General features: G+C 45.2%; 1 protein-coding gene and 1 long non-coding RNA gene across 2 annotated transcripts in view; one reads left to right on the top strand and one right to left on the bottom strand.

Moving 5' to 3' along the window:
• Positions 1-15074, bottom strand: part of LOC111965664 (uncharacterized) — a 176012-nt gene extending 160938 nt beyond the window's left edge. The window contains exon 1 of the long non-coding RNA XR_002877544.2: positions 14824-15074. This is a non-coding gene — a long non-coding RNA (uncharacterized lncRNA). The remainder of the gene's footprint in view (positions 1-14823) is intronic.
• A 7275-nt stretch (positions 15075-22349) lies between these two features.
• Positions 22350-23881, top strand: LOC111965660 (probable G-protein coupled receptor 101). The gene has a single exon (XM_070444183.1). The coding sequence runs from the start codon at positions 22439-22441 to the stop codon at positions 23780-23782; it is 1344 nt and encodes a 447-aa protein (XP_070300284.1). The 5' UTR covers positions 22350-22438; the 3' UTR covers positions 23783-23881.
• Positions 23882-26140: the final 2259 nt, after the last annotated feature.

Below are 26140 nucleotides of genomic sequence, written 5' to 3'. Positions count from 1 at the left end.
ATGTAGTGGTCTATGTAATCCTTCCTCTCTTCTGTCTGCTGCTTGGCACAGTTCTGAAGGAAATATAAACATTCATGTGACAGAGCACACACCTCATGTTCGGGGCTGGTTTGAATGAGCCGTGTAGGAGAGGGGAGCTCAGTAGGCCACAGATAGGTATACTGATGATAGACATCACTGACACACACTCTTAACGTTTCGCTAACGCACACTCTAATCATTTACATTTGAGTCATTTAGCAGACACTCTTATCCAGAGCGACTTACAGTAGTAATTAAGGTTAATTGCCTTGCTCAAGTGCCATGGACAGATTTTTCAACTAGTCAGCTTGGGGATTCGAACTAGCGACCATTCAGTTGCTGGCCCGAACTCTTAACCACTAGGCTGCCTGCCGCTCTAATGACACATACTGCAACCGAGTCCGATGCACTTTAAACTCAGACACACTCTTAACCGACATACTCTCTGACGACACACACTCTTTAACCGACATACTCTCTGACGACACACACTTTAACCTACATACGCTCTGACGAACACACTCTTAACCGACATACTCTCTGACGACACACACTCTTAACCGACATACTCTCTGACGACACACACTCTTAACCGACATACGCTCTGACGACACACACTCTTAACCTACATACTCTCTGACGACACACACTTTAACCGACATACTCTCTGACGACACACACTCTTAACCGACATACTCTCTGACGACACACACTTTAACCGACATACGCTCTGACGACACACACTCTTAACCGACATACGCTCTGACGACACACACTCTTAACCGACATACGCTCTGACGACACACACTTTAACCGACATACTCTCTGACTACACACTCTTAACCGACATACGCTCTGACGACACACACTCTTAACCGACATACTCTCTGACGACACACACTTTAACCGACATACTCTCTGACGACACACACTCTTAACCGACATACGCTCTGACGACACACACTTTAACCGACATACTCTCTGACGACACACACTTTAACCGACATACGCTCTGACGACACACACTCTTAACCGACATACGCTCTGACGACACACACTTTAACCGACATACTCTCTGATGACACACACTCTTAACCGACATACTCTCTGACGACACACACTTTAACCGACATACGCTCTGACGACACACACTCTTAACCGACATACGCTCTGACGACACACACTCTTAACCGACATACCTCCTGACGACACACACTTAACCGACATACGCTCTGACGACACACACTCTTAACCGACATACTCTCTGACGACACACACTCTTAACCGACATACTCTCTGACGACACACACTTTAACCGACATACTCTCTGACGACACACACTCTTAACCGACATACGCTCTGACGACACCACACTCTTAACCGACATACTCTCTGACGACACACACTCTTAACCGACATACTCTCTGACGACACACACTTTAACCGACATACTCTCTGACGACACACACTTTAACCGACATACGCTCTGACGACACACACTTTAACCTACATACGCTCTGACGACACACACTTTAACCGACATACTCTCTGACGACACACACTTTAACCGACATACTCTCTGACGACACACACTCTTAACCGACATACCCCTGACGACACACACTTTAACCGACATACGCTCTGACGACACACACTCTTAACCGCACATACTCTCTGACGACACACACTCTTAACCGACATACTCTCTGACGACACACACTTTAACCGACATACTCTCTGACGACACACACTCTTAACCGACATACTCTCTGACGACACACACTCTTAAACCGACATACTCTCTGACGACCACACACTTTAACCGACATACTCTCTGACGACACACACTTTAACCGACATACTCTCTGACGACACACACTTAACCGACATACTCTTGACGACACACACTCTTAAACCGACATACTCTCTGACGACACACACTTTAACCGACATACGCTCTGACGACACACACTCTTAACCGACATACGCTCTGACGACACACACTCTTAACCGACATACTCTCTGACGACACACACTTTAACCGACATACTCTCTGACGACACACACTTTAACCGACATACTCTCTGACGACACACACTTTAACCGACATACTCTCTGACGACACACACTTTAACCGACATCTCTTGACGACACACACTTAACCGACATACTCTCTGACGACCACCACTCTTAACCGACATACTCTCTGACGACACACACTCTTAACCGACATACTCTCTGACGACACACACTTTAACCTACATACTCTCTGACGACACACACTCTTAACCGACATACTCTCTGACGACACACACTCTTAACCGACATACTCTCTGACGACACACACTTTAACCGACATACTCTCTGACGACACACACTTTAACCGACATACTCTCTGACGACACACACTTTAACCGACATACTCTCTGACGACACACACTTTAACCGACATACTCTCTGACGACACACACTTTAACCGACATACTCTCTGACGACACACACTTTAACCGACATACTCTCTGACGACACACACTTTAACCGACATACTCTCTGACGACACACACTTTAACCGACATACTCTCTGACGACACACACTCTTAACCGACATACGCTCTGACGACACACACTTTAACCGACATACGCTCTGACGACACACACTCTTAACCGACATACTCTCTGACGACACACCACTTTAACCGACATACTCTCTGACGACACACACTTTAACCTACATACTCTCTGACGACACACACTTTAACCGACATACTCTCTGACGACACACACACTTAACCGACATACTCTCTGACGACACACACTTTAACCGACATACTCTCTGACGACACACACTCTTAACCGACATTGCGCTCTGACGACACACACTTTAACCGACATACGCTCTGACGACACACACTCTTAACCGACATACTCTCTGACGACACACACTCTTAACCGACATACTCTCTGACGACACACACTTTAACCGACATACTCTCTGACGACACACACTCTTAACCGACATACTCTCTGACGACACACACTTTAACCGACATACTCTCTGACGACACACACTCTTAACCGACATACTCTCTGACGACACAACGCTCTTAACCGACATACTCTCTGACGACACACACTTTAACCGACATACTCTCTGACGACACACACTCTTAACCGACATACTCTCTGACCGACCACACTCTTAACCGACATACTCTCTGACGACACACACTTTAACCGACATACTCTCTGACGACACACACTTTAACCGACATACTCTCTGACGACACACACTTTAACCGACATACTCTCTGACGACACACACTTTAACCGACAAGCACTAAAACTGAGACACACTCGCTGATAATCTGTGACACACAATCTAACCGACATACAGACTAGAAACTGACACCAATCTAACCGACATACAGACTAGAAACTGACACACAATCTAACCACATACAACTAGAACTGACACACAATCTAACCGACATACGACTAGAACTGACACACAATCTAACCGACATACAGACTAGAACGACACACAATCTAACCGACATACAGACTAGAACTGACACACAATCTAACCGACATACAGACTAGAACTGACACACAATCTAACCGACATACACAGACTAGAACTGACACCACAATCTAACCGACATACAGACTAGAACTGACACACCAATCTAACCGACATACAGACTAGAACTGACACACAATCTAACCGACATACAGACTAGAACTGACACACAATCTAACCGACATACAGACTAGAACTGACACACCAATCTAACCGACATACAGTCTAGAACTGACACACAATCTAACCGACATACAGACTAGAACTGACACACACTCACTGACACACACATTCTCTTAAACACACTCAGCACAACCTTCAGCTGTAGAGAAGAGACCAGGATGTCAGTGACCTGCCCCAGGAAGTCAGGGGGATACCCTTTGAGTCTCCTAATAACGATGAACCTCCAACCTCCTCCCGAAGAGGCTTTCATTAGGTTTCAAAGGCTTCCTGGTTTTACATTACTGACCAAACACAGTGCAGCTGGACACAAGAAGTGACCAGTCTCAATGAGACACTATGGAAGCAGAAGGAGCAGAGAGGGAGTAGCGGGAGCAGGGACGTCCCGTGACGTAACCAAACATCCCAATCAAAAGGCCTGCAGGATCCGGAGGAATGCCATTGATGCTGATGTTTGGATAAACAAGTCACAGTGGTCCCTGATGGCAGGTGTGATATTACTCACACAGCCCAGCGGTGGAGGCAGGCTGCTTGTCTAGGGTCTTGTTGGGAGTGATGAGTTCAAACGTCAAACCTCTCTGACTGTCTTCTGGAAAAGGTCTGGTTTCATAGAGATCGGATGATAATAAAATGTGTTGGAAATGTTTCCGAATAATCTACTACAGTCTCATCTACCTCAAGCCCATTTACCTCCACTGGCGTAAAAAACTATCTACAAGCTGCCTGTCAATYTACAAGAGGTGACCTCAAAAACCCACAGCACATCTCCTCAATAACAACTCCATCAAAGCTCTCTTACTGGAGAGATATATACRACCCTATGTTAAAGGATGAACAGGCAGAGAAAAGATACCCTCCTGAATCTTATTATAAATCCTGCCAGATGCCCCTCAAAGTGGCCCTTAAGACATGTTAAGACAAGAAGGCCCTCTGTTTCGGAATGGGCCCAAATCAATTATCATAGCAACTGTCGGTTGCTTTTTAACATGTCAATGGTCCTCTGGCTACATGCATAATTATGCAGAGTCATTGAGGTGGCCTCTGTTGCCCGCTGACAAAAACCACAGGCACGGGGTCCTATTGTCATGGGCGCATCCATCTGAAGCAAGGCCATTAGGATGGAGAGAGGATATTTGCACTTCCTCTGTGGCTCCTGACTGCTTTTTGACATGCGGCAGAAGGACCAGGCTTTGACCAGGCTTGGTCCACCAGCCCCGGGCCGATTGAGGTGTAGATTTGGCCAGGGGGACATGGGGACCTGTCAGGYCCTGTGATGGACAGACACGGGGGCGGATGGGGGTGGTTGTTGGCCCGAGGTCCATGAGAACCAGGGGCGATTGATGGGACAAAGTGAGGAAGGGAATCGTGGGTGCCCTGAACTCACCATTTTGTCACAGGGGACTTTTGGGGCTGTTGGAAGGTGTTTCGGTACATCAGGGTTTTTTGGTCCACAGCACACTTCTGTTGTCGAGCACTKAGAATATATAACTACCCCCTCCCTTTGCTCACAGATACTGCGCACACAAACACAAGTACAGTAACTGTACATGCAGTTGAATGTGCTAAAGAGCCTACTGCAACCCATTAGTGATGTCCTTAGAAGCAAAGAAAACAGGCAAATAGGGGAAGTGGATTGATGTTGTTATCTCTCAATCTCACATCCTAGTCCTTAGTAAAGACCTCAGGTGCCCAATCAGGGAGTGTGTCTATAGGAGTTTGTGCACAGGTGAGAGCAACTCAAATAAAACAGAATTTATTATGGATAGTAACATAAACTATACATATAACCCTCTACCGCAACAAAGAAACACCCTAATACCCTAAACCTGGTATGAGAGCAAGAGTCCCTTCAGTTCTGTATGAACACATAAACACAAGAGCCTGTCAATCTGCATCTCCCCACATGTAACATATACGCTTGTCGCTGCACTCCACACTTTCCAGCTCACAGTGTTGTGTTGGAATGCTGACGGGRAGATAAAGAAATCTTGATTAGATTAAGCACCAGTGTGTAGGGGCTGGGTGCCGCATGGGGCAGAGGTTTGGGGTGGGTGTTCAGGGAGCCCGGCGAGGGGGGAGAGGGAGGACTAGGAGATGGGGCAGGGGGGTTACCTGTGGGCCCGTAGCCTACTGGGCGTAATTTGGAGCAGACTGCTCCCAATGTGTTCATTAGGTTGTGATTGGGAGCCGAGCGCAGGTGGGGAGGGCTCGCCCGGCTTATGCTGAATAGTCCTTATTGTGCTCAGCATAAAACGCCATCTGTTTTGGTGGGGAGAGAGGAGAGGTGCGGGGGATGGAGGGGGGGCTACTACCGGGGAAAAACTCTGCTCTTTTTCGTCTCCATTTTGGACGACCCCCGGTGGGGGTTGGAGAACGAGGGAGATACAGCAAGAAGAAGAGAGAGGGGAAGAGGGAGGGAATGATGTACTAATTGTGTTCCTGATCCATGTATTTTTCCTATTTATGAATTGAGTAATACAAAATGTAATCGAACAACAAAAAAATATGCCTATAAATCAAGGCCCCAAATGTCAGTGACTGTCACACAAAACGCATCCCCCTATCTCTTGTAAACCACTGACCGGCCWTTTCAGCCAAAGGAGTTTGATTGCCCTTACAAAAAACTAGTTGTTGCGGCAAACTTCCTGCACGTTTGTGGCAAATTTGCTGCATACTAAATAGACGGATCGGTTGTTTAGCAACAAAACCGACGCGTGCGCAACTATGGGGCAAAACAGACAGGGTTGGCTTATATTGTTGACAACATGTAAACTGTATTTTGTCTCCAATGTTTATTGAAAACATATAAATATATTGGCACAATGAGCACTTTTTGTCTCAAATACATCGGTACAGTTGTTGGTTAGCKAGCTAGTGAATTATGGCCATATTAGGATAGACGTGACATCAGTCAAAACACCTCAAAACAAGACATGGTATCAAGAACAAGATGAAATTGGCTGAAATGAGCCACCTTCAATTCCCCACATGGCAGCTTCTTGTAATTGCTGATAGCTATTTGGCCATCCAGAATCACCCATGGAAGCATGCACATTGTTTTTACGATGTTGTCAGCTAACCCATCTATAGTGTGCCACAAAATAGTGCCAGAAGTTTGCAAATGTTTGCCACTAGTGATGTATCTGTGGAAAACCTTTGGCAACAATAATATGTATTGCCACTAGTGGCAAGTTCGCCAGAGGTTTTTTTCTGGCAAACAATTCCCTCGAGATTCTATTTTAATCTGTGGCAACAATATTTATTGCCACTAGAAGTGACAAACATAAGTTGTTTTTGGTGAACACATGAGTTCCAAGACCAGTAACCGTAGATGACCAGTCAAGGGGAGAAGAAAAATCTGTTGGAAAATGGAAACAAAGTTATYYAGCTACCTACCGAAGTTGTCAAGTGAGTGTCTATCTTATTAATGAAACTTCCTAATCAACTTTCAAATTGTGTTAGATAATTGATGACTGGTTAGCAATGTCATGTTTTATGGGAAAGAGTGAAACATATTGTGTTGCTGTATCAGTTTCAGCCTGTCAGCTAGTGGCTAGCGCTTAGTTAGCTGGCTAACATTAGCTATCATATTTTGCACAATTGATGTGATAGCTAGCTAGCTAGCTAACTAATGATTTGCCTAAACATGTATATTTTTAGGTGAATACTTTGCTGTCTTTTAGCTAATACCAATAATATGCATGTCAATATGCTAGCGTCACTGTTCAGTTACATGTTAGCTAGTTAGCACAACATGGTAGCAACAGCAAAGGTATTTGTGTGTGTGTTGTGTGTTGTGTGTGTGGTGTGTGTGTGTGTGTGTGTGTGTGTGGTGTGTGTGTGTGTGTGTGTGTGTGTGTGTCTGTGTCTGTGTTCTGTGTCTGTGTCTGTGTCTGTGTTGTGTGGTGTGTGTGTGTGTGTGTGTGTGTGTGTGTGTGTGTTGTGTGTGTGTGTGTGTGTGCAATACCTCAATTCGCCCTTGCACTCCTAAAGAATGCCATTTTTTAGTCTACAAAACTTAGTCCACTCTGTTTGTGACAGATTCTAATTTTGGAAACAGAAAACTGTATTGAGAAAATTAGCAGAATGTTGACCAAAATCTATCTTCTCCCACTAACAGCCACAGGGCTTCCTTTCATCACCATATTTGGTAGTGAGTGGAAATGCCAACCGGATGCCGTGTGGCTCAGTTGGTAGAGCATGGCGCTTGCAACGCCAGGGTTGTGGGTTCATTCCCCACGGGGGGACCAGGATGAATATGTATGAACATTCCAATTTGTAAGTCGCTCTGGATAAGAGCGTCTGCTAAAWGACTTAAATGTAAATGTAAATGGATGCTTCACATTTATACATCCGGTGAAATATCTGTCTCATTGTTCTATCTGTGGCAACAGTATGAACTGACTTGGCATCAAAGCAAAAATGTCACTTTTGCAGATGGATACCCTTCCCCTAACCATGGTGTTTGAAGAGGATGTATTGGGAGGAGGATTCATCAATAAATACCCTGGAACGATGTTTGTGGTGCACTCACTCATTTCACTTTTTTAAGTGATAAATCGTCTTCAAGCTTAATAAGGTAGATAAGCAAATGCATGTAATATTCTCATCAATGTAGCCTATACATGAATTCTTTGTAACAATTGGCTTTAAACTAGTACCTAGCTCATCTTGACCATGTGTTATACCTTCTCTCTTTCATAAGCAATCCAGTCACAAGGGGAAAAATACAGATAGAGGCCTTCAATCAAACTGAGGACAGAGAACTATGTGTGCACCAGGTCAATGTTTCTTGCATGCATGACTTTGAGATGTAAATTAACAATAATTCATTTTGGAAAAATAATATGAATTGCCGTATTAGGCATAACTMAATTTTATGTTGCTTTTCTACCATCCAAGCCTTATACACCTGAGTCAGGAAGAAGAGACCACTAGTAGACAACTGTCTCTTAGTGATGAAGTCCTCATTCTAGATTGAAGATCATAATTAGTTAAATAGTTTGAATCAATTGTGTTGAGGCTTGGCTGGAGAAAAACAAGTGTACACTGTGGGTCTCTAGGAACAGTAGGCCACACATTTAAAGGTAGATTTGGTAGGCCTAAGTCCCAGTTTATGCTAGCTACATTGTTTGTTTATACAGCTTTTATACGAGGCAGAAACAATGTTTCCTTGCTGTAAAACACACAGAATGCMAGTTTCAGTGAGAAGYAAAGCAACATCAAGGCAACTTTGTAACAGCTGACCCTGTTTTTCCAAAACCAGACCCATCCATTAGCCGCTGAGTCTACCTTTTAAGATGCCAAAATAGAACATGTTTTCAGTAATTGTTTTCAGTATCCTAATGTTGTTTTTGTTTGGTGTTTTCTGATTGTTTCAGTTCATGCATTCAACAAGCTTTGGACGAAGGACTTCCACTGGTCCGCCGTCTCCAAAGACAAWAGTTCTGAACCGGGTGATTGATTTTGTTGTTTTCATTATTTCAGTTTTGTTCGTTCTCTTTTTAACATCCATTGGTTGAAAGCTCATTGTTCAGTTATCACTTGGCTCRTGTAAATTCTGTAGTTGCCCCTTTAAACCTAATCCTAAAATCAAATCAAAGTTTATTGGTTGTGTAYACAGATTTGCAAATGTTATGGCAGGTGCAGCGAAATGCTTGGGTTTCTAGCTCCAACACTGCAATAATTAAAAAAAATACACACATAATACATAACACAAAAATAATGTGTTATATAGGATGAGCCATGACTAGAATGCAGTATATACATTTAAAGTRGGTGAAACAGTATGTAAACATTAACGTGACCAGTGTTCAATGACTATGTACATAGGGCAGSAGTCTCTAAGGTGCAGGGTRGAGTACCGGCTGGTAGCCGGCTAGAACAGTGACTAAGGCGCAGGGCAGCATACAAGGCCGGCTAGTGGTGACTGTTTAACAGTCTGATGGTCTGGAGATTAAAGCTGTTTTCTCAGTCTCTTGGTCCAAGCAAAGCTGTTTGCACCTGTACTGTCTCCACCTTCTAGTGGGGTGAACAGGCCATGGCTCGGGTGGCTGAGGTCCTTGATGATCTTCTTGGCCTTCTTGGCCTGACACCGGGTGCTGTAGATGTCCTGGATGGCAGGCATTTCTCTCATGTAAATGTAGCTCCATAAAAATATTAAATAAACCATTTATATTTAGGGAAATATTTAGCATGCTGATGATTTCAAGTTGTATTGGATGTATTTATTATTTGTATCTGTTAAGACATTGAATGCATGTTGTTTAGTATATTTAGTATGTTTAGTTTAGTTTTCTCTGTGAGGAGCAAGTTCATATGTGATTTGGTTTATGTAGATATGACATTTCAATGTTGTTAATAGCCAAAGTAACCAAAAACCTGWTCTAATTTGCATATTCATAATGAGTTTGCAGCAAATTTAAAGCAAACAGTAGAATGTTCGCCACAAGTTTCCCAGAATTGTTTGCCAGAAGTTTGCAAATTTGCAGCAACAGTTTGCCACAAAACACATTTGCGTGTGACAATATAACCAAATTGGTCAAAGATTTGCCACAGCTGTTTGCCAGAAGCCTGTTTTTTCAGTAATGGTGTTTTGGAAGGATACTGTCAAGCTGTGGGTAGTCTGTCTCTGTGAGAAGAGAGATGAGAGAGGGAGATTGTTGATGGGGTTCCAGAGTTCATTAATAGGTCGCCAGCCTCAAAGCTGGGGATGTTTTTGGATAATCCTTTACTCTTCCTCAAAAACAAGCGTACACACACTAATCTATACGCTTATTTACACATTTACCCTACTCTCTGTCTGCCTAGTCTCCTCGGCAACACATTGCTATTTATATGCACAGACCTCGAACGCACTGTCACAAATACAATAAGCGGAAAACTAAAATATTATATTTTTCTCTTTCATTCCCTCTCTTTCTCTTTTCTTTCTTTTTCTGTCACTCCGGGACCCTGGGAAGAAAGAGAAGGAGCGGCAGAGGAGGGTCGCTGCTCACAGCTCGACTTTTGAAGCGTCTTTATCGGGCCTGGCAGCGTGGTCCTGCGTGTCCAAACCTCGCCGCGCTTTTCATCCTTTGTGCTGTCCAAGGTGTGTCCAATGCACTGGGGCTTTGTGTTGGGGAGGAAGACGACACATCGCATTCTGTCTTCTGTCTCTAGCGGGGGTTGGTTGGGGGATGGGTGCGGGGTGTAGGACGATGGGGGGGGGGACAAAAAGGCAACTTATAGAGGGACCCGGCGCTTCAAAGCTGAGATGCACAAAGGACTATAAAGCGCTAGTTCATGCAGAGTTGTGCCAGATGTAATTGCGGGGTTCCCGGAGATAGGGAATCACATGCAACGCCTTGGCCCCGCCCCTGACACCATGAAAGGGCCCCGGCTAAGAGGCTTCGACGCCGAGAGAGAAGAAAAAGATGAGAAAAGTTTGGCTCACTTTGATTCGCCATAAACAAGTGAGTAAATAAGCTATCCTTAAGGCCTTGTTACAAATCCACCACTTGCTGACGCAAAAAGGCAATTTCATGCAGCTTGATAGATGCTCGGTGTGAATGGCTGCCTCCGTCACGACAGGAGGGGTGGAAGCTCCGCCAGGCGACAAGTGATTCCCCTCCCTCTCCTATCTGAGCGATCGGCTTCCATGGCAGCCTCTTTCAAGTCCAAATTGGGCTTTCTACAGAAAATGATGTCGATTCATTGTTGATAATGGCAGTGGTTTGGCGGTGCAACGTTGCGACACGTCACTCAGGGACATGTAGGCCGCACTATTCTCCTGATCAACCTGCCTGCATCTTCATCTGTTTCCTGTGGCCTCCTGCGGAGATATAAGGGTGTGGAAGCGTGCATCTTTAAATATGTTCCTGGGCACAAACAATTGGTGTGGGGGGGGGAGGCAGGTAAGTTTGCGCATGCTGTGCCTTTGTGGTAGTCTATCTATTTGTGTGTAATTGGGGGTGAACGCTGATGGGTGTGGAGGAAGGGGAGTTTCCACCATCACCACCATGGGCCTGCAGATGGGGTTCCCACAGGACAGACACGCCCCTGTCTGTCTCCGAAAAGACAGAGATGATGAGCACTTTGTGCACAAACAAAAATGGCGCCGACTTCGCCCAACCTGACTTAGAGCACTACGGTCCTACGCTGTTCGCCGGTTGTCTCTCCACAGACCTACTGGAGCCATGGTAATTCACACTCGGAAGGTGTCCATTCCACACACTTGATGGGTCAAGAGCCAAATCTCTGACAGGGTACTGTCTTTTTGACCCTTATCTCTAATGCTGTGGTGAAATAATGATGTTAAGATGYGTGGCGTTCTATTGTGACGGTGCACCCTAGGTGTTACTTCTCGGGGGAAAGAGTTTGACAGCTTGTAGCCTAGTAGGTGGGGGATTATGTAGAAGGGCCAGGGCCTAGCCTTAGAGGATGCTGCCCTTAGTACCTCAGATCCCATCTCAGGTTTACAACTCCTACTCAGCCATGGGAAAGAACTCGGCAGTATCTTCCTCCTCTATAGGCCGGTGAAATGACAATGGCTCTGTTTGGAATGAAATCATCCCCCTGATTAGAGTAGAAATGAAGGATCCTGTGTATTTCCAAGTGATATTAAATGGATACCTGGCAGGGCCCAGGGCAGTAAAGCCATGCCAGGCTCTCCTTTGCATATCAATGAGCCGTACAGTGGCCCTATGAAACAGAATAATTCATCCCTCTGTATCACCGTACTAACGTCACTTTCAATGGGGGAGTCGCAACCTGCCACGCTGACCCACGCAGAAACAAAATGGAGGAGCARAGCTGCTACACAGAAGCACAGTGGGCCGTCACTGCCGCGGTGGAAAGAGACAGAAGAGAACGCCCACGTCGTGTTTCATAATAGCATCGGCCACCCGTTAATAAAGGCGGCTAAGAATGAGGACRAAATTACACGAGAAGTATAAAGTACGATATGTACGGTGTACATTTTGAGCTTCCATTATCCAAGTTGGCTATTGGTTAGAGAGGAGCACAGAGTCCAGTAGAAACTGGTAGGTCARAGCAGTGTCAAACTCAGTGGGTGGGTTYGTAGCTCGTAGCTCCACTGCTACAGCTCATGTCCAGAGGAATATTTCTGCCCAGCTTCAGAACTGTATATCATCAAAAACACCCAGCCCTGATCCACTGAGGTCACAGTACAAAGCATTAGGGTTGGCTARCAGGTCTCAGGGGTCAGGGGTCAGCCTATCCCAAGGGTAACGCATCTCACTCACCCCTCATCTCCAAAACGAACTCAGCCCCCCTACCAGCCAACCCTGCTCAACCACTCATCTCCAAGTTCCCCCTATGCTCCCATGCGACCCCATGCCCTTCTCTGTTGGGCAGCCGGGGTGGAGGGGGCATCAGGGTGGGTCACTTGGAGCCCCCAGTACATAATAGCCAGACTGGTTCTTTCCAAGACCCAGTCAGGGACACAGTGGGGGGGGGGGGGCAGTAATGATGCATAAGGGGAGAACACATCCAGGGGGGTAGCTTCCACTTGTTCAGTATTTCATAAAAATCCGTTCTCACATTTTGGTGCAATTCAAATATGAGTGAGAGAGGGGTTTACCCCATGAGAGACAATTAGCCATAASCCAATGACCCTGCTACCACAGTTCATGTACATACACAGTCAAAACTGTACATCCTATCCCCCTCATCGCTCGGCTTAACAGAACAGGAAGACAAGCCACAATAGGATAAACCGCCTGTTTGTTTTGAGATWAAAAAAWWAAAAAAAGTTATCCACACTTTTGACCATCAGTCAACCTTGCATTTCAACACTTTGAGAGGATATATACTCAGGTGCTACTTCATCGAGCACAACAACAAAGCACAGCACAACGGCAATGAATGCAAGGTAGACTGGATTAGTCTATCTTCTGCTACTCTTGGCCTGAATTGATCTGTCTGCGAATGTGCTTATTTTGCTTGATAAAGACAAAGCGATGGGGTTAAAACCATTGATGCAGGAAATCCAAAACCTCCTTCCCCTTGTCCGCCCAATCAACCATTGATAACGTCTCTCTTCCCTCTCTCCCTGAGATACACATAGAGCTGGGCCCTAGTCCTACACAATGAAGCCTACTGCACGGCCCTCCATAAGGTTACATGCACAAGATTAAGGAACACAGTTACACATATCTTAAAAGGGCTTTTACCCTTGTACTTGTTTCAAGAGGAAGGAATAGGGAAAAACAGCTAACTGCAATCCAGTCTAAATACCTAAACGGGAGAATATTAAGACGTTTTAGTGTGGGCTGCGGCAGTTAAACATATGCATACAACATGTTGGGGCTGGGGACCCCCTGCCAGGGCCAGGCACGACAAAGCCTCTCTAACAGGAATACCTCTGGGATCGCTAATGATTAATTAGCTTGTGTCATTAAGTGAGGCAAATGTCACCCTAGCTTCCTGGGGAAGCTGTCACACCACGTGTACTACTCTGCAAGCTTCCCTCGAGCAGCGCCGGGAGCAGAGCTCTGTTAACAAGGCAAACTCTGACATCTAGTGGCCAAATACTACAGTACACCCGTTTCTACCAGCTCTCAAACACATAGCAGTGTAATCGGATACAATACATGGTCCTCCCTTTTTCCTATTACATAGACATTTGTAGACGTGAAAAACTACACTACAATACAACAGCAAGAGAGACACAGATGCACCCGCTGGACTAATCCCTGGTGTAAAGAGGCTTGCTACACTCAGGCAGTAAACATGAGGAGTTGGTGACCTTTGACCTGGAAGTGCCACTCACCCCGACAGTGATGCATTATTACTGTCAGACTGGGACGACCTGACACATGATGTCTCTGTACACCCCCAGTGGTGCTATGTGGTGAGCCTGGCACTATCATAACAATGCTAGTACATATGACTTATACACTTTAGCAAATCTGTCTTTTTTAGGATATAGCTTAAGTCAATGAATGAAATCAATATATATATATATATATATACTTAAGTACAGTAATGTTATACCTAAATCCAGAGTTTATACTGATTGTTTAAAAAAGTATTCTTACCAGGTCTCCAAAATATCCGCTTGGTTTTTGGGGTTTTGCGTTTGAAGACTTCCAGGGGTCTTAGATGAACTGCCAGTGGACCATTTGGAAAAGATATTCATGCACCAAGGCCTTTCTTTCCATCGATTAGCATTGAACCGGTGTCTGTCTGTCTGCTCTATCCCCTGCATCCCTATGTCCCTATGAGCTGAACTGCTGGCCGGCGTTGGCCGTCTGGTCTGTTAAGACTGGAGACCAACAGAGTGTGAGAAGATGGCCCCTCATTTCCAAACCATGATGAGGGGTATGAGGAGGTAGCCAGGGAGAGGCATTAAACACACAACTTAGAGAAGCTTAACTGGGGACACACCCGTCTATGCTCACGCTTACACACACACACACACACACACACACACACACACACACACCACACACCACACACACACACACACACACACACACACCGCATGAACACACATGCACATACAAAGGCAACCCTTCAAGTGCCCCTTTCCACTGCATGAGCACGAGCAAAGAAGCCTGGCCCTCCCTCGGCCTCTCTGTATGTGGTAGTCCATGTCTGTTTTATATGAGAAGATCAATCCCCCCTTTCTCATCTATAACCCAGAAATAATTGCATGAGCAATTTCACATTTACGCAATGCGTTTGGACACACATGGATTGTTTCTCTGTCTCTCCTTTATATTTCTCCTGTTTCGCGCTTCTTCTTTTTTTCCTTCTTCTCTTCTCTCTCTCTCTTTCCTTCTTTCTCCCTCTCTTTCTTTCTCTTSCTCATGCATACACAGAATGTGAAAAGGCAGGAGCCTGAATCTGACCCATGTGGCCACAGTCCCCGACCCATCTTATTAGCACAGGCAGTTCCAAGCTCAACCCTGGGTCTCTAGATGCAGAGTAYGGGAAAAACAGACTTTTTCCTCTATCCTCAATTTGTTGCTGCTCGTAGTCTAAGAGACYTCCTGAAGTCAGGAAGCATAAAGTGTAACGTGTATCCTTCAGTGCGCTGTTTGTGTGTGTTGGTATTATGAAAGACTCACACAGACAGCAGTATATATCTGTGTTCTTGCAAAGTCTCTGTGTGTGTTTCTTGTGTGCTTCTTGCTCAAGGCGGGGGGCCAGGGGCCTCTAGCCAGGAGACTCCTCGTTATACTGGTGTGTTGGTCTGTGACGTCCATTTCCAGGGGAAGTCTGTCAGATAGAAAGGTTTAATTAAAGAGCACTTTGCTCCGGAGTGGTGCCCTCTCTTTGGAGCCCTTCCCCACAACACTGCTTGTCTAAAATTAATTAGCTTGGGGCCTTTGGTGGTGGATCGGGCAGATCCTCAATGGTCAATGGGAGGAATCGTCTGTCCGTGAATGGAGGCCTCCCATCTGAGAGGACACTTTATTTTTCTACACTTGAGGTTTGTTGCCTTTTGTGACCATTATCCCATTCACTTTCATGCAGCTGTGGCCCCTCTAAAAAACTCTTTGTGCTTGCTCCATGAATACGACGAATGTGTCCATGGCAGGTAGCCCTTATAGCAAGTTAATCTCCTGAAAGAGCCCCATACAAGTACTTTTAAATTCTCCCTTGGCCACTGAGGGCTGTCATCAATCGGGCACTTCTCTCCTTTGTGGGCCAGGCCCACTTGCGTGAATGTGAAGCATGGCGCGTGACAATGGCTGCCAAGTGTGGCGAAGTAATCACCTTCTGGGGAAAACACAAGTAATTACTTCTAAACTGTTTGGGCTCTGGAGACAAACACAATTGTGGTGAGCAGAAGAAGTGAATGGGTCCTTTTCAGGGCAGTAGTGTGACGCTCGCTCTGTGAATCTCCTGTTTATCTGTTTGTTTATGGATACAGCTCTCTTCAGCCACTGCTGAAATGTTGGAGTGTGTGTGTGTGTGTGTGTGTGTGTGTGTGTGTGTGTGTAGTGTGTGTGTGTGTGTGTGTGTGTGTGTGTGTGTGTGTGTGTGTGTGTGTGTGTGTTGTGTGTGTGTGTGTGTGTGTGTCGTGCGTGTTGTCGTGTGTGTGTGTGTAATTGAGTCAAGTTGCAGGTTGTTGGTCACTAGATTAAAGCTAAATGTTATTCTCATATCTGTTGATAGTGTTTGAGGTGAGACTGGAGGTACAAGGACCGAGAACGCACTGATTATTCACTGTTGTATGGTACTGATGACATTCTGTGAACACTGTGTGATTCTGTAGCAGCTGACAAAGTCACTGCCTTTTTGTTTTGAAATCCTACCAGCCTCTCCGGCTGGTGTTTACAGAACAGTTGGTGCTGTCTGATTAGGATATAAAGGGCCTGTCTCCAAGAGGCTGGTGTTTACAGAAGTTGCTGCTGTCTGATTAGGATATAAAGGGCCTGCTCAGAAAGGGCCAGCTAGACTCGTAATAAACCGGATGGATGTTTGATTGACTTTACCAATGACTGCTCTCCTTTTTGTTTCACCTGGAACTTCCTATTAAAGTGTGTGTGTGTGTGTGTTTGTTTGTTTGTTTGTGTGTGTGTTTGCTTGTTTGAACATTCCCTGACCCCTAATGAACAGAAGTTATGGAATTTTCCAAGAAGAATAAAGCAAAAAATTTATGGGAAGGTAGACTTGGTAGTCTCTAAATACATTTGACTCAGCTGCTACCAGAGTGTTTTAACTCAGTAAGTTCATCCATTTAACTTTTTCATTTTGGCTCAGTTACAAGAGCAGTGAGCCTGAATTGCCTTTCAGCAATTTAATTTCTAGCTACCCTAATGAATTGTCAATGTAAAATGTAACTTTACATATATGTTTTATGCATGTACATCAAAGMGCTCTCTAAACTAGGCTATATAATACTTAATATGCCTAATATATTTATGATGAGGCAGCGCAGCAGTAGATTTGAGGCAATTGTTGAATAATGTCATGTAGTTTGATGTATTAAGCATGTGGATGGGCAATRTGAAGGGAATGCTAATCATGAAGATATGGATATCAGTGGTTTAGAAACAGAATGACGTGGGCTAAGGTGTTGCTTAACATTGCCACACACTTCACTCTGCCTACATTTTGCTAAGTGCTAAGTTAATATTCATGGTTATATGAAATCTTTAGATTTTTCTAATTATTTGCATTAATCCATTCAATTAAGATGAATGTAGTGATGTATGGTGAAATAATTACGATAACTATGAATCAGTGAGGCCCCCCCAAAAAATCTGATTAAAAGTCTTAATTTCAGCACTAGATGGCAGTATAAAACCACTCTGTTATRATGGTTGAAAACCAATGGCGTCACTAAATAAATGGTGCATTTCAAATCTTCCTAATTTACAACTGTAATAAGAGATTTCCTCACATACTCACATTGTTGTAATGTTTGACAAGCCACTACTACACAGAACATTTGATGGYTCAATCTTCATCTGACAAAAGAACAGGGTTCTGTGACCTTGGTCTGCTACCTGGGTGTTGGGAAAGAGCCCCCCAGAGAGCTAACACAGACATTTAGCCACTTCACACATAGAAGTACTTTTTTMCCCCCACTCACCTATTCGTACTTTACACCTCCAAAGGCAGTAGCAGCTGAGCCTGGTCTGAAGTATCATGAGTGCCCAAACCCAAAGTGAAATGCCTCTCCCAAATATAGCTCTCCCTCATCAGACCGGTTCATATTACAACTTGATTTGAACTCATCAAGGAATCCATTTCCATGGCTGATCATTGGGAACGTTCTTCCGATCAACAGTCTGGGGACTAAATATGTTTCATCTCCTCTCTCTCTCCTCTCTGTGGTTCTTTTCAACACTGTGACTTTCTCTTTTGATCCGTCTCATCTCTGCCAAAGGTTATAATGAGCACTAGTTAACAGCCTGTGTGTGAGAGAGAAAGAGAGACAGAGGGAGTTATAGGGGCCTCACACCTGGGTAGTATTGGCTGGAAGRCTCCAGAGACAAGGGGGCCCTTCCTGCCCAGTGTGTGTGTGGCCCCTGAGGGTGTCCCTGACAGAGCCACAGGAACAGAGTGTAATCCCACAGGCCACTGCAGGCTGCTGGGCCCGCGGGGCTCCCTTTGAACCAGGGGCCATGGTGCAATAAGGAGGAAGAAGAGGAACGTCTTCCTAGAGCCACCAAGCATTTAATATGCAGTCAAATCTAACAGGGAGTGCTTACTCAGCACTTCAAAGGACTTTTTGATGCCTTAGATTCTGCAGACTGGWAACAAGAGGCTTCAATACAGACGATGAATAGGACGAGGCTGCGGATGCTACAGTTTAATTGGATTGGGCAGAGTATCCTAGATGCTTTTGTTTCTCCACACTTTCAACTGCAAAGACTTCCGGATGATGATGTAATTAACACATTCAATCTCGGATTGTTTCAAGTCAAAACAAACCTAGTTCTACTTCTGCAAGACGATTGGTCTATTTATATTAATGATGAATTATTCCATACATGGTTTTACATATTTCCTGATCACATGATCTGACCAAGAAACAAATCCAGACCCTATTATAGCCTGGTTTACAGAGCCAAACACACAGAGTTCTTACTGGTCAGTCTCAGATCATGTGGTCAGGATCAGGAAAAGCTCTTTGTCACTCACTGCAGGTTGTGTCYAGTTGCTGTGCCAGCTCCTGACACGCTATGTTGTTTACATCCCAAACATTACGATACCCACTTCATCGACTGTCTGATTGGATTATTTAAACACTGAGACCATTAAGATTATTGAAGATCCAATAAAACAAACTGGGATAGAAGGCCKACACATAAAACTCCACACATTGTCATGTAACTATATATAGCTTTAGGATTTTACTATCAAATCATTTGACAATGATTCAAATGATTCAACATGGCTGCAAGTGTACGCCTACCATCGATACAAAATGCACCTGTGGATATTTCAGAAGTGTAGGTCTTTACTCCAGTAAATAACTTTGGTCTAGTTTGGTCASAAATATACATTTAGAGTTACATTTTTCCATTTCTTTTATTGGGAAAGGGCTCCTAAGTAAGCATTTCATGGTAAAGTCTACACCTGTTTGTTGTATACAGCACATGTGACAAATAACATTTGATTTGATAATGCAAAACAATGGAAAATCCCATTTGATGATACACTATATACACAAAAGTATGTGGACACCCATTCAAATTAGTGGATTTGGCTATTTCAGCCACACCCGTTGCTGACAGGTGTATACAATCGAGCACACCCCCATGCAATCTCCATAGACAAACATTGGCAATAGAATGGCTTTTCTGAAGAGCTCAGTGACTTTCAACATGGCACCGTCATAGGATGCCACCTTTTCAACAAGTCAGTTTGTAAAATTTCTGCCCTGCTAGAGCTGCCCCGGTCAACTGTAAGTGMTGTTATTGTGAAGTGGAAACATCTAGGAGCAACAACGGCTCAGCTGCGAAGTGGTAGGCCACACAAGCTCACATAACTGGACCGGCAAGTGCGGAAGCGCGTAACGCATACAAATTGTCTGTCCTCAGTTGCAACACTCACTACCAAGTTCCAAACTGCCTCTGGAAACAACGTCAGCACAACAACTGTTCGTCAGGAGCTTCATGAAATTTGTTTCCATGGCCGAGCAGCCGCACACAAGCTTAAGATCACCATGCKCAATCCCAAGCGTCATCTGGAGTGGTGTAAAGCTTGCTGCCATTGGACTCTTGCTGCCATTGGAGCAGTAGAAACGTGTTCTCTGGAGTGATGAATCACGATTCACCATCTGGCAGTCTGATGTACTATTTCTGGGTTTGGCGGATGCCAGGGGAACGCTACCTGCCTCAATGCATAGTGCCATTTGGTGGAGTAACGTTTGGTGGAGGAGGAATAATGGTCTGGGGCTGGTTTTCATGGTTCGGGCTAGGCCCCTTAGTTCCAGTGAAGGGAAAWCTTAACGCTACACCACACAACGATATTCTAGACAATTCTGTGCTTACAGCTTTGTGGCAACAGTTTGGGGAAGGCCCTTTCCTGTTTCAGTATGACAATGCACCCGTGCACAAAGCGAGGTCCATACAGAAATGGTTTGTCGAGATCAGTGTGGAAGAACTTGACTGGCCTGCACAGAGCCCTGAACTCAACAACCTCTTGAACCCATTTGAGATGAATTGGAASGGCGACTGCGTGCCAGGCCTAACTAATGCTCTTGTTGCTGAATGGAAGCAAGTCCCCGCAGCAATTTTTCCACATGTAGTGGAAAGCCTTCCCAGAAGAGTGGAGGCTGTTATAGCAGCAAAGGGAAGACCAACTCCATATTAATTCCCATGATTTTGGAATGAGAGGTTTGATGAGYAGGTGTCCATATACTTTTGGTAATGTAGTGTACATCGATCTAAATCAGGATTGAAATATGAATGCAGGGGGGAAGTTAACCATGCGGGGGTTAACCAAAAAGCCTTTGCATTTTGCACAAAGAGAAAAGGGGCTAATGTAGCTGATTACAGATGAGCAGCTATCAGTCTCACAAGGCAGGTGTCGTTGTTTTATGACAAGCTCGAATCGACTGTGTATAGGGCTAACCTACTATCAATGGGTAAGCGCAGTATTTCTAGTCCGTTATGTTTGATCTGTCATGAAAATTGACMGTAAAGAGCAGTGGAGGTTATATGCTTGTGAAAATAAGATGCCCCCGCTGAGTGAGTGATGACAAGCCGTGGGGAGGCTGCTGACATTGACGATACAGCAGTGACTGACTAAAATGGGAGCGCGGCGAAGCAATGACAATCGAACCGTATCAATGGGGGAACCAGCGATCTGGCGCTGAGGAGAACGGAGCATCATCACCGACCAAAACACCGCAGCCTTCAGCATCTCAACAGAACCCGCCACATAACAAAGTAAAGATGGCCATTTCAAGGTAAAACGTATATGCTCAGTGATATTTGTGTTGCTGTTTGGAAACAATGAAGAGCACAAGATACAAAATCAATTGCATGTCTACAATTGATTGTATGGGGACATCAGTGAGCAAGGATGAACAACGAAATTCAGAGGGGGTTGTTTGAATCCTTTTCCTTCTTCATTTCGCCTATGTTTAAAATATATATTTATTTGCATTTAAAGTGGGCTATGTTATAATACTGTGTCTCGTGAAATTGTGGATTTTGGTCTGTGTAGCCTAATGTGTCTGGTGATTGGGTTTCAAATTGGCACAGGCTTCTGTTGACAGATAATGAAATGCATGGACAAGCTCATTGTGATACTCTCATTACATGTCTAATGCAGCTGTTACAAAGAACAATTGCCATAAAACAAATGATACAAACCCCCCMAAAATCCTATTTAATTCCAGGTTGTAAGGCAACAAAATAGGAAAAATGCCAAGGGGGGTGAATACTTTCACAAGCCACTGTATGTGTGCAATGGTCTTGCAGCTAAATGAATGAATTCAGAGTGAAACGAATCCGCCTCAACAGTGTAGTCCTTTAGAATTAGAGTGTGACATGTTATGATGTTTGAAAGCAGACAAACCCGTTTGAGCTTGTGCTTTTCTCTTCTCTGTCATCCTCTCCTTCAAGATGGAAATTCGACTGACAGATAAAATGGACCTGTGAGACGTCGGGTGCAAATTGCGGACCCTGTCGGAGCTACAGCCACACATGCTGTCTCCCCCACCCCACCAGCCTCAGCATGCCCACTTCCGAGGCGCCCAGTGTGGGCAGTAACTCCAGCACCGTGCCCTGGGACCCTGGTTCCTCTGGTCCTCCTGGCCCCACAGATTGGCCGTCGGTGGCCAACAGCGTAGTGAAGATGGTGCTGATCTCAGCCATCGTGTGTGTGTCTCTGTTTGGTAACGTGGTGGTGTTGTTGGTGTTCCAGAGGAAGCCTCAGCTCCTCCACGTGGCCAACCGCTTCGTGCTCAACCTCCTCCTGGCAGACCTGCTCCAGACTGTGCTGGTCATGCCCTTCGCCATCGCTGCCACCATGCCCGGCATGTGGCCCCTGGACGCCCGCCTCTGCCAGGCCCTGGTGGTGCTCATGCACCTGTTTGCCTTTGCCGGGGTCAACACCATCATCGTGGTGTCGGTGGACCGTTATCTGGCTATCATCCACCCACTGTCCTACCCCACCCGTATGACCCCTCATCTGGGCACCAACCTCATCGCCTGCACCTGGGTGCTCAGCCTGCTCCAGAGCACGCCACCTCTCTACGGCTGGGGGGCCATAGACTTTGACCGCAGGCATAACGTGTGTTCTGTGGTGTGGTCCTCTAGCCTGTCCTACTCAGCCCTGGTTGCCACGTTCTCCTTCTGGCTGCCTGTGCTCATCATGCTGGGCTGTTACTGGATGGTGTTCAGGGCAGCGAGGAGGCAGAACGCCCTGGTGCACCCCATCCAGACCCACTCTAAGTCCCAGCCTAACCAGCCTCCGGACCCCCAGGCCCCCTGCACCGGCAGCCCCCAGTGCCAGCCCCAACAGCCACCCCCACCCTTGGACTCCTTCTCGGCCGGGGGGTACCCCATCCGGGGCAGGCACAGACGTTTCCACTACCACTGCAAGGCAGCCCGGGTGGTGTTTGTCATCATGGCATCGTACATCCTGAGCATGGGACCTTACAGTGTTCTCAACACAATGTCCATTCGCTTCAGTGCTGCTGTGCCTCCATGGCTAGCCTCCCTAGCCCTGGTCCTCTTCTTTTTGCAGTGCTGCCTCCACCCGTACATCTACGGCTACATGCACCGCAGTGTGAGGAAGGAGTTTCTGGCCCTACTGTGTGGTCCGCTCTGCAGGCAGGGCCTTCTCTGCCACACCTCCGCMCAGGACAGCTGCTTCACCGTGACCGACGGACGATCCACGCAGCCCCATCTGCCCAGCCTGGCTGCCCGCGTCTGCCCCCTCCGCACCTGGGAGGAGGGCACCACCACGGAGGCTACCTCCTCCACCATGGATAGGAGGTCCAGGGACAGCCGCAAAGACACCACCTCCACCAGCCTGAGCTCTGAGAGAGAGCTCACCGTCCACACCACCACGTAGTAGACAGGTCTACAGCAAAACAGCCTGGGAGATGGGTTGAACTGTTTTTTGTGTGGCAGTTTTCCCCTCCAGTGAAGACATGGTTATTCAGCATGGCTAAACTTGAGCAGATTTGCCTTTGGTCTACAGGGTTTCCCATTCTGAAAATAGCTATGTTTCCATGAACTTGTCCAGTAATTTTTTTTGTTAACGTTTAGAAAGTTCGCATAGATGATAGATTCGTCAAATACCTGCTACAGTGAGTTTCCATTTAAAACAAACTTATGTCGATAAAAACAGCTGTACGTAATGACGTCACACCTAATAAAACACGTTTTCGAAAAAACCTATAKTGTCGAATAAAAATTAAGTGGTTGAAGTGTTTCCATTACCCGTTTAGGMAAATTGCGCATTAATAAATTGTCGACAGCCTAGAATAATTGGGTGGTGAAACTTGCATCCAGCCAACCASAAAATCTATGTGAAGCAATTCAGCCATTCTTGAAAGTCAGGACAAAGATCCTGCAAAGAAACATCATTTTTATAGTTAAAACATTGATTTAGCAGGCAGTAGGCAATTAGAATTAAMATGTGGAGTGGAGCTTCATAGTACGTGTTGACATAACGTGCCCCGCGTACCTTCAAAATTATTCGGCAATACATTTTTCCGAAAAACACAGTTTCTATCATCATTTGTTGCAATAAAGAAAGTTTGACAAAAGAAAACTCCACCCCTGTTGAATGGATAAAAATGTTGTCGATCTTAAGAAAATGTCTCCTATATCTGCCGTTTCCATTACACGTCACAATGAGACCTGTCCGGCAGTGTTTTCCTTGAAAAGCCATTGTTAGTTCTCCTATTGTTCAGTTATGGTTGATGCGTTATTTTGAGTGTTTTCTACCCTCAGAGAAAAATCTCTGTCAAACATCCACGAAACAGATCAGTATTATCATATCAAATTGAAAGAACATGCCGCAAATGTATTTGACTGTTCTGTGGTTACAGAACACAAACTCCTCATGGKGACAGTTTATTATGTTTGTCTCCTGTGAGGAGTATTACTACTCACCCTGCCTGTAGTGCAATAATGTTGTAACTGTACTGTATAATATAACACATGATGTCAAGGAAGAGATGGCTGAGAGGGACAAAATGACCGGTGATTCATGTAATTCATGAATCTGGTTCACTAGTTTAGCACTAGAATTATCACAACTAGCTACCTATCATATGCACAGCTGTCCTTTTGCATTTCCAGAATCTCATCTACTATCCCCATTTATCTCTGTGCCCCCTTACTCAGTAAGATTATCTCTGTGCCCATTACTCAGTAAAGATTATCTCTGTGCCTCATTACTCAGTAAGATTATCCTTGTGCCGCATTACTCAGTAAGATTATCCTGTGCCCCATTACTCAGTAAAATGAATCTCTGTGCCCCATTACTCAATAAGATTATCCCTGTGCCCCATTACTCAGTAAGATTAATCTTCTGTGCCCCATTTCTCAGTAAGATTATCCCTGTACACCATTACTCAGTAAGATTATCTCTGTGCCCCATTACTCAGTAAGATTATCTCTGATTATCCCTGTGCCCCATTACTCAGTAAGATTAAGCAGCCTGCCAGTGTTGCCAATAAACTCAGGGTGTTATGGGGACTGTGGAGTGCCCATGCATGTCCTTGAAGCCTCTTGAGCCTGTGAACAGCACTCTCTCTGCCCCCTGTACCGTCTGGTTCCCTTTCAAAGCACCTCTTGTTACTGAGCTGTGCAGTGTCTCATTGACTGTTCCCCTCCACTACCAAGGGAACTGCTCTAGGCAACCTTCTGAGAGGTACACTGTTCATGTTTGCCTTAGCCAGTTTGGCTCTCTCATCTCAGAGGTTCAAAGGAGGCCGGCTGAGAGCTCTAACAAAATCCACATCTTGCCTGAATGCGGCCATGCGTCATGGTAGGGCTCCACCGACTCCATATTTGCCCACTTTGCAGCTTCTGTAAAGCGTAGATAGTATTAGTATACCATATCAGTATTGTTGTTACTTTATCAGAGCATAGTGCATTAAGTATCCGTCAATATGAAACAGGTTGCAATGTACTGTAAACCATTACTAGGGATTTTATTCATGTTGAGACCTCAAAATATTGGTTAAAATATTCAATACAGTAAAATGTACATAACTCATACAAATGTTTGCATATTGATTCGGAAATGTATTGCTCAAAGCCATGATGAATGTACAGTTCATGTAGAGATCAGTCTCTGTCCATGGTCTTGAGGAACCATAACAGTTGGTTTTCATAGTACCTCAAGTGAAATTGTTCAATCTAAAGCAAGCTCATCACAGACCTGTTGGTTACCAAACTGGAGCATGGTGCTGAT

Source organism: Salvelinus sp. IW2-2015, linkage group LG6.2, assembly GCF_002910315.2.
Source record: "Salvelinus sp. IW2-2015 linkage group LG6.2, ASM291031v2, whole genome shotgun sequence".
In the NCBI taxonomy this organism is placed as follows: domain Eukaryota; kingdom Metazoa; phylum Chordata; class Actinopteri; order Salmoniformes; family Salmonidae; genus Salvelinus; species Salvelinus sp. IW2-2015.
This window is presented reverse-complemented; position numbering and strand designations above follow the sequence as displayed.